The 10,723-nt window shown below is 36.8% G+C and overlaps 1 protein-coding gene across 1 annotated transcript; it reads right to left on the reverse strand.

The window, feature by feature from the left end:
* Positions 1-9,603: 9,603 nt before the first annotated feature.
* On the reverse strand, positions 9,604-10,414 carry LOC117988555 (uncharacterized; the record flags this gene model as incomplete). The annotated part of the gene is made up of 1 exon (XM_034975708.2): positions 9,604-10,414. A coding segment is annotated over exon 1 (645 nt), but the record flags the coding sequence as incomplete, so codon positions are not given.
* Between the last annotated feature and the right edge of the window lie 309 nt (positions 10,415-10,723).

Raw genomic sequence — 10,723 nt, forward strand, 5'->3', positions numbered from 1 at the left:
AATTGTGAAACCAAAGAGTGAAATGTTTTTTTAAATGAGCAATTTTTAAATTATTTAAACAATAATATAAGGTACTAGTAAAACCTTGCTAATAACTCGCAATCGCCAATATCTGCCATGCTTTTGTGCGAACAGTGTTTCCACCTTAAATGTCTGAACTGGTTCGCACGTAATAGTAGGCTATATTTTAACGCCGGAGTAACAACATGCAACAATGCATCGCCATTCCAAATTTCGGCCAAATCCGTTCAGTAGCTTTTGCGTGAAAGAGTAACAAACATACACACAAACACACATACACATCAACTTTCACCTTTATAATATTAGAGTGATTGCATCCATGTGGCCTGTCTCAATGTCGTTCTATTGCTCTGATATAAACATTTTAATTCGTGACTATTTAGATTTACTTTAATGCCATACTTTAGTGATATATCAAGAAAAATTACATACTTAGCTTGAACTCTGTAAATAAATCGTTATGATGCAAAAACCTTTGCTACATACCGCATCTTAAGCCGCCTATACGTCTTTGCCTACTTACTTAGTACTTGCACTATGACCTAAGTTCGCAAACTTTACGTTATAAGTAAACAATATTAATTTTCTAAGCCCGGTAACGTATGTCTATATCTTATGTTAAAGATAGACTAATAAATAATAACTCATGTGCGTAATTTCTTGCTGGCTGATGCAACTATGTGTTAAGCTTAGGTAGTTACATATTTCGTAAGAATTATCGTACCTAGATGTTGTTGCAAGATAATAAAAACAAGTCAACAAACAACTTAGAACATGATCTTAATTAGATAACCATCCACTTTATTCGTACTAATGCGAAATTACTATTAACTAGCTTATGCTCGCGACTTCATCTGCGTGGATTATATAAATTTCAACCCCCTAAATTACTCCCGTAGGGGTTGAATTTTCAATAATCCCTTCTTAGCGGACGACTACGTCATAATAGCTATCTGCATGCCAAATTACAACGCAATCGGGCACAACTGAAACTACTGGATAGTAGTTTCAGCTGTGCATTGATAGATCAGTCAGTCAGTCAGTCAGTCAGCTTTTCCGTTTGTATATACAGACTATAATATTATGTGGGCCGCGACTTGTAGATTTAGTTTTTTTCAAAATTTCCGTGCGAAAATTTTGATTTCTTGAAATAAAAAGTAAGTCTATGTCACTATATCCATGCAAGAACCTCTGTTGCAACGTGCTTGAAAGACAAACTAAAAAACAAACGTTTAGAATATTACTAGTACATTGTCACTAGTATAATTAATTATTTAACTTATGTCATGGAGTGTTCAAAAAGTTGACAAATTATTATCTTTAGGGGCGCTGCTAAACACTCCAATGATTTTTTTTCTCGATTATTGATTTGTATAGGTACCAACTATCTACCTACTAATCAATATAATCCAAAAGTTTTACAAAACGTAAGATGATAATCAAAATCTGATTGTGTAACAAACAAATACATAGCATGTAATATTATAAACAAAAGAATTGTAGGTTTATGTTACGTTTAATTACAAAAATTAATTATAATATCTTATTTTACAAATAAAAATGTACTAATAAGTATTTTGTTATTTAAAACATACCTAATATTATTTTAAAAAGTAACAACAGCGCCATCTTTTTTATTCGTGTCAAACTGACGTATTACCTTCCTTGGCAAAATAATTTAAAATTTGATAATATAATAATATTATTATTCTGTTCGTATTCAGTGCTTACCAACACTGCCAACAAGTTGTTTTCTTTATTCCACACCTAATTTCCTATTTCCTATAAGAATTTGGTCATAAAAATTGGAGCGTAATCTATAAAATGTTTGCGACCACTGACGCAGGAGCGGCGCTCGAAAAAGGCCAACTTTATCACATTAAGAAATACCCGCAACCAATGTTTTGTTTGCGTATTGAATAACACGTAATAAATGCACTTTCTTATTGAACTCCTCGGCGAATAAGATTCTCATATTTTATTGTCGGCAGTAAATTATAAATTTTATTCAATTACTAGCTGATGCCCGCGACTTCGTCCGCGTGGAATTAGGTTTTTTAAAAATCCCGTGGGAACTCTTTGATTTTCCGGGATAAAAAGTAGCCTATGTCACTCTACAGGTCTTTATCTATGTCCATACAAAAAATCACGTCAATCCGTTGCACCGTTGCGACGAGATTGAAGGACAAACCAACAAACCAATAAACCAAGAAACCAACAAACAAACACACTTTCGCATTTATAATAAAGGTACCTACTGATGATTTTTTGTTGTTCTCTTCGCGTTAAAATATGTATATACCTACTTACATAAGTTCTGAGGCTTCGTGTTAACATTAAAGTTATTTTTGCATAGGCTGGCTATAGGTAGGTACCTATACTATTCCACATAGCCATGATTCATTAAATAGTTTGTCATTATAACACCTCATACTCTATTTACTATCATAACCACACTCTTTTGCCCTTAAAAAGTGTCTCTATTAAACCATATCAATCATAATGGCTCCAAGAACCGTACAATCCGACATACTAGAAAATGACGTCCGAGTTTCCCACGAAGTCCGCAGTAAATGGCATAGCGCATTAGTATTGAATGCGCCTATTCGCCTTTTGATATAAGCAATCCTAGCCAAAGAGCTGGTGGTAAATTATGATTAGGCACTTGATAGAAATCGAATGTGTACAAATAGTATAGTACAAATAATATACTATAGTAATACTAGGTACTCTACCTTATCTTTTTTTCGCTTCATCATCATGATCAACCGATCGCCGGCTCACTACAGAGCACGAGTCTCCTCTCAGAGCGAGATATACGTACCTATATATTATATACAAAGGAAAAGCTGACTGACTGACTGATTGATTAACTTACTGATCTATCAACGCACAGTTCAAACTACTGAACATATCGGGCTGTAATTTGGCATGCAGATAGCTATAAGATATATAATAGACATCCGCTAAGAAAGGATTTTTTCAAAATTCGACCTCTAGAGAGGTAAACTAGGGGTTTGAAATTTATGTAGTCCATATACAGTGCGACAAGGTATCTTGGCGCGTGGCGAAAATCGGAACTAACGTTGCCGTCAAGTGTCCCCTTTGTTCTTGTTACGTTCTTGATTGAATATTCTAAGCCTTTGTTCCCCAAACGCGCCCCCCTGTAAATGTCATTCAACTTTCAAGTGCCAAGATGGCCTTTTCGCACTGTAGTAGTAGCCTTCTTCTAAATATATAAAAGGAAAAGGTGACTGACTGACTGACTGACTGACTGATCTATCAACGCACAGCTCAAACTACTGGACGGATCGGGCTGAAATTTGGCATGCAGATAGCTATTATGACGTAGGTATCCACTAAGAAAGGATTTTTGAAATTTCAACCCCTAAGGGGATGAAATAGGGGTTTGAAATTTGTGTAGTCCACGCGGACGAAGTCGCGAGCATAAGCTAATATAGAATAAACGTTTGACCGTGCCTAAAGTTTTTGTGATAAGAGTGGCTTCTTATCCCGCACCTCTTTCCCGCCAGCTCCCGGCTTATATTCGCCTTTTGCTACAAGCAATCCGGACTAATTCCAACGGAACATCGAAGTGCAGTCATCAGTCAACTTAAGGTAATGAAGATATAAGAGTGTCGACAGTATTGTAATTAGTTGCTTTATTGAGCTTAGATGGCTGTGATTGGTTTGGCACAGAGTAAGATCGGCGTTATAAACATAACAGTATCGTTTCATGCCTATTAATGATTTGACTCTGAGGGGCCTGAAAATAAACAGTGTTATGCCTATTAATGATTTGACTCTGAGAAGCCTGAGTGTTGAACGTGTTTTTGATTTATGTCGTGTGATCTTTTATGTAAACAGTAACTATTGGATTGTGCAAAAAAGAAAATGCTCCGTATTTATACTCCACATTTTTTCGGAAATTTTTGACTCCTGATTTTTAAAGCGCTTGGTACTATTTTTGATTGTAGAGCAAAAAATAGTATTTAGTACTCTATAATAGCTAAAATAAATAAAAAAAATATAAACATAATATAATATTGATATTCATATTCAATGGTATATTGTATAATATTTTTTATACATTTGGATTACAGAACGTCAAATTAGTTTATTTATATGTAAAGCTGTACAAAATGTAAAAATATAGACCGCTACTATAATAATGTTGAAAATTTCTCGTGAACTTTGTATAACCAACCATAATAACCAACTCTTTCAAAACCGTCGACCTTTGAGATAAACTATAAACTGCATTTTAACAAGAATATGTATTTCACAGTTTATTTAAATAAAGACCGTCCGACCATCAAAGTTAGTACACAGATGCTCTTTCCACAGGTGAATGATAAACTTTATTATGTGAGTTGAACGACAATAACATTTAAATGTTACTTGTCTTATCTGTTATCGAACTAATCTGTGGCTGGAATAATTAATCGTTGTACCACGGTTGTACACTTCCGTGGTTAGGAACGGGTTTCAGTTGAAGATCAGGAATATAATATGTGTATATTACGCTTTTATGATAAATTTATGATACTAATGACTTATGAGATTGTATGGAAAATCCACGTTTTATGTAACAGCATGACTTCATTCTTGATTTCGTTCTATTCTGAACTAGATGGTCGCGACTTGATCCACGACTACACAAATTTCGAAACCCTATTTTACCCCCTTAGGGGTTGAATTTTCAAAAATCCTTTCTTAGCGGATGCCTACGTCATAATAGCTATCTGCATGCCAAATTTCAGCCCGATCCATCCAGTAGTTTGAGCTGTGCGTTGATCTTGCGTTGATAGATCAGTCGGTCAGTCAGTCACCTTTCCCTTTTATATATATAGACTAGCTTATGCTCGCGATTTCATCCGCGTGAACTACACAAATTTCAAACCCCTGTTTCACCACTTTAGGGGTTGAATTTTTAAAAATCCTTTCTTAGCGGATGTCTACGTCATAATAGCTATCTGCATGCCAAATTTCAGCCCGATCAATCTAGTAGTTTGAGCTGTGCGTTGATAGATCAGTCAGTCAGTCAGTCACCTTTTCCTTTTCTATAATACTAGCTTATGCTCGCGATTTCATCCGCGTGAACTACACAAATTTCAAACCCCTGTTTCACCACTTTAGGGGTTGAATTTTTAAAAAACCTTTCTTAGCGGATATCTACGTCATAATAGCTATCTGCATGCCAAATTTCAGCCCGATCCGTCCAGTAATTTGAGCTGTGCGTTGATAGATCAGTCAGTCAGTCAGTCACCTTTTCCTGTTATATATTTATAGACTAGCTTATGCTCGCGATTTCTTCCGCGTGAACTACACAAATTTCAAACCACTGTTTCACCCCCTTAGGGGTTGAATTATCAAAAATCCTTTCTTAGCGGATGCCTACGTCATAATAGCTATCTGCATGCCAAATTTCAACCCGATCCATCTAGTAGTTTAAGCTGTGCGTTGATAGATCAGTCAGTCAGTCAGTCACCTTTTCCTTTTATAAATTTAGATAAATCACAACATAATAATAATATGTACTACACTAAAACGCATGTACACTATTGATTAGCGACATCGAGATAACGTCTGTGCAACCTACAAAATAAACCACAAGTAAGATCAGGATACGCTCGTTTCCTCTTCACCTTTGATCAAACCTTTGATAAAATATTTCTAGCGCGCACCAAAATTAGCACAATTGCGTGTGCCAGCGAGCAGATAAGAACCGCTAGGTGGCGCTGGCATCTAGATAGGCGTTTAGAGACCGACCGTTTATCTGATGCCTCGGAAGCCTTTCTGTTTTGGTTGTGATCAAGAAAAAGGTATGTCGATAAAGTCTAACTAGCTATAGTAGTTTGCGAAGGATGTGTGGCCTAGTTTTTTTTTATTTTTTATTTATTCAGATACAAGTTATGTAGTTAAGTTAAGTTGTTAAGTTGACTGTAATCTCACCTGGTGGTAATCAGTCTGATCTATCGACGCACAGCTCAAACTACTGGACGGATCGGGCTGAAATTTGGCATGCAGATAGTTATTAAGACGTAAACATGTGCTAAGAAAGAATTTTTGAAAATGCAACCTATAAGGCCTGAAATAGGGGTTCGAAATTTGTGTAGTCTACGCGGATGAAGTCGCGGGAATAAAGGAAAGGGAAATCTAATAAAGGGAATTTTGGTTGGTACTTTTGGAATCGGTAAGTTTCAAAACGTATAAGTATTTGAATGGTTTTAACACAAGGCTGAATGGTTGAAGACGACGGTTCCAAGACAAGACAACAACTACAAACAGACAAGCGAAGCTTGGGTCTTGGGAGAGAGGAAAGACACCATCCAACCAGAGCAACAGTTATAATAAATCTAAATATATAAAAGCGAAATACCACTCACTCACTGACTGACTGACTAATCACGAAATCTCAGGAACTATAAAGCCTACAAACTTGAAATTTGGAAGGTAGGTTCTTTCTAGGAAGTAGGTGTCAGCTAAGAAATGGTTTTGAAAAATTCCCTCCTTAAGGGTGTGAACGGGGGGGTTGAAGGTTGTATGAAAGTCCTATGTTTTTGAAGTTAGAGACATGAAAATTGACATTTCGGTTATTAGATTTAAATAATGAAAATCTGTATAAGTCAATTTGGGAAATTCCCCCCTTAAGGGTGGTAAAATAGGGGGAAAAGTTTTTATACAAAAGTTTTAACTATTGTTATTTTCACTTGAAATTTGAAACGTAGGTTCTTTCTAGGGGGTAGATATCAGATAAGAAAGGATCTAAATAAATTCTCCCCCTAAGGGGGTGAAATAGGGGTTGAAAAGTTATATGAAAATCCTACGTTTTTGAAGTTAGAGATATGAAAATTGGCATTTAGGTATTCTGGGTTCCGTGCCTTAAGGTGAGACTAGGTGAGTAGGTAAGTAAGGCCTTTTGCAGCGGGAAAATTTCAGATCTCATGAGAAACCAAAAACTTTACGCGGAAGAAGTCGCGGGCAACTGCTAGTTCTTAATAAGCATATACTTAGTAAACACCGCCCAGATATAGCATCGCTGCGCATTTAAAATCCGCTGTAATTTTTTGGAGTTTTCGTTTTTGATGTCATTTTGTTCATTTTTAAATACGTGTATAATGTGCATAGTTTCGTTTGTAATCACTGGGTGACTCAAAATGGTTAACGCGCACTGAGTTTTTTGTCTTTGTCATTTGTATGGAATTACGTAACAGAGACAACCTTATACTTATTAACTTCTCTTCCTAAATAGAGTAATATAAGTAATAATAATTTATCGAAACGCTCTAGTGCAGAATAGGTCCTTATTAATAATTTCGGTCGTTGAGTGAGGTGAGGTGTTGAATAATTTTTTATAAGTGTCAAATTATCACTCCTGTTTTGGTCATTGACTTATATATTACTTCGTATGGACAGGGCTATTGAACAAACAAAATGGCACCGATTCAGTGGTGCTTAACAACCAACGCAACCTCAGTGACGTCTGGATTTCAGGGTCGTTCATTAGTATATAAGAGGTGGCGCTGATTTATTTGGTTCCAAAACCGTGAAAAACTTTGTTCGCTTGGGCATATCTTGTCATTTATATCGATGGTTTTGGTAAATAAAAAATAACTCCCTGACCATGCCCTGACAGATTGTGAATGTCAATTAATTTAATTTATTTGGGAATCGCTTAATCTTGGACAATTAGGTACCAATGATTTATACGATATGCGATACAACGATCAAACCGAGATTGCATTAAAGAGATATTTGGGTATATTATAATGCATAAAATTATGCAAATAACCGCCGAGTCGGGATGATTTGTTGTCGATGCGATTCGTTGTGTTGTGTTTTTTCTGCCCCGTTTAGTTTTTTAACGTGTTTTCATCAATACCTAAATAAATCAGGATTGGTAGAGTTGTTGGTACTTTTTGATTTGTCTATGGAATTTATCACAAAACTGGATTTCCAAATGATTTGATGCTTCTTGATAGGTATAACAAATCTGTTGAAAGAGATTGACGACCTCCCTGGCGCAGTGGTAAGCGCTGTTGTCTTATTAGTGGGAGGTCCCGGGTTCGATTCCCGGCAGGGGTTTGGAATTTTATAATTTTAAAATTTCTGGTCTGGCCTGGTGGGCCTTCGGCCGTGGCTAGTTACCGTCCTACCGGCAAAATCGTGCTGTCAAGTGATTTAGCATTCCGGCACGTTGCGGTGTAGAAACGGGGTGTGGGTTTAATAAAAACTGTCATACCCCTTCCAGGTTAGCCCGCTTCCATATTAGACTGCATCATCACTTACCACCAGGTAAGATTGCAGTCAACGGCTAACTTGTATCGGAAAAAAGATGTATTTTATGCCTTTTGAGATATTTGTTTAAAAAAAATAAGTTAACTTGTTAAACCTGCTTAGGATCGAAAACCAAAATTGGTGAAAAATCGTCAATTTTTTGGCAAACTTTTGTCACTAATTAGAAGCTTCTTAGCTTGACTTGTTAAAATGTACTTTCGCGAAGTGTAGAAAAAATTACTTTGAAAAAAATTAGCTTTGTTATATTACTTTTAGTTACAATTAAACTATTCAACCTCAAAAACTTTATGTTAGGCAGGCAGGTAAATACCTAGTACTTACTTAACTGACCTTAATAGGTACCTACTACCTGTTTTAAATTTGAGCCGTTTCATATACAAAAAATATTGAATCATAATTTAAAAGCATAACATACGCCATCATAAAATTGCTAAAAAACCTGCACCTATCGATTTAAGTGCTAAAATCGATATGACTTTATTAACCAGATATCTTTAATTCGATTATAATGTGCGATTGAATCGTTCCGAACCACTTTTTTGTATTTGCGACAATTTATTGGGGCTTTAACATAAATTTAAACACATTTGAAACAAATTGAAAACATATTTAGAGACCCCCCTAGGGGAATATTATATAAGGTATGACCTTTTGATATAATTTATCGTAAAATTATGTATAGTTACAGAGGTGGTAGGAAATTTTGGCGAAGTACTTGCTCAAAATCATTTCGACAGACAGATAGACCTAATTAAAAACCAAAGTCTGCGAAAAGTGTGTGTTGCCATTTACGGATCCGAGACATGATCTGTGGATAAAAAAGCTCAAAGCCACTCAGCGGGCGATGGTGAGCTATATTCGGAGTTTGTCCACGTGATCAAAGCAGAAATAAGGAAACCCATAGAAAAACTAAACTTATCAATATAGCTCAACAGGTTGCAAAACTGAGGGCAAAGGGCGAAACACAGTTTGAAGAACCGATAGATGTTGGTGTTCCAAGGTACTAAAATGGTGATTTCTCACCAGGATACGCAGCGTATGTAGACTCCCCATTATAGGTGGACTGAATATGACTATAAATAAATAAATAAATAATCTTTATTTCACAGACATCAAAGGCCCACAATATTATGTTAGTAACCATCTTAATCTATGTTAGTAACTATATTATAATATAATGTATGTTAGTAAGAAACTTATTCTATGTTAGTTATTATAATTAATATACTTATTAACTAATGCAGACATCCAGTGCGCCTTGAGAGCGCTGTCCTGTCTGTCTGCTATCACCTTCAGGGTAATGTTAGGACTTCTCTCCAACCTACTTTTGATTGAGGCGATCCTTTTCCGTATGATTGCGAAGAAGCCGTCTACACAGTTATCCGCAAACATACCGGACGCGCTACAGTACCGAGGCAGTCCCAACATTATTCTGAAGTTGTTATTATACTGGACTCGGAGGGCGTTTATAGATTTTTGGGTATAGTCAACCCACAGACTGCACGTGTAGAAGCTCTGACAAAAGGACTTGAACAAAGTGACCTTAACTTCTTTTGTGCAACGAGCAAATCTGCGAGCTATCATATTCCCTCTAACCGCCAACGCCCTCCGTTCCCTATCAATGTCACAATTATCTTTCATGTCTGCTGTAACCACATGACCCAGGTATGTCAACTTGGGCACCCTAACCAGCTCTGCACCGTACAGTCTCACTGGAGGTACATAGCTGGGAGAAATGCTACCCGCCACAAAGACCATGAGCATGCTTTTTTTTACATTATATTTAAGTCCATGCTTTTCAGCATAGTCTTCGCACACCCGCAGCAAATCTCTCAGCGCGCAGACCGATGGGCTCAGCAGCACCATATCATCCGCGTAACTGATGTTATTAATCATCTGATTATCAATCGAACATCCCGCATGCATGCTGCTGAGCCCCTCGATCAGCTCGTTCACGTACAGGCTGAAAAGCTTCGGTGAGCTCCGCCCACCTTGCCTGACTCCGCATTCCAGCCTATACGTGTCCGAGTATACCCCCGCCCACCTTACCTGGTTATCCTGCCTTGCATACCAGTGCCTAAAGATGCTGATGAGTTCCTGAGGCCACTATACCAGCTATGGTCCAGCTATCGGTTGACAACAACGAATATGAATATTTTAGTTTCTACGTTACTTAAAGCTTAAGTCTCTAGAATTCCATTCTTAAATTAGGTAGATAGAGCAGTTAACAGTTTTATCAAACCTTATTAAACAATTCCATCACATATCGGGCAAGTATTTTTACTCGGGCAACATGACAATTTTAGAGGTTAGGGAAGCCGAAATATTTCGGCTAACGGGCATTTTAGTGTACATGAAGCCAATATAATGGTGAATAAATTTAGTTTTTATTAACTCGTTT

This window comes from Maniola hyperantus, chromosome 14 (assembly GCF_902806685.2).
Source record: "Maniola hyperantus chromosome 14, iAphHyp1.2, whole genome shotgun sequence".
Lineage (NCBI taxonomy): Eukaryota > Metazoa > Arthropoda > Insecta > Lepidoptera > Nymphalidae > Maniola > Maniola hyperantus.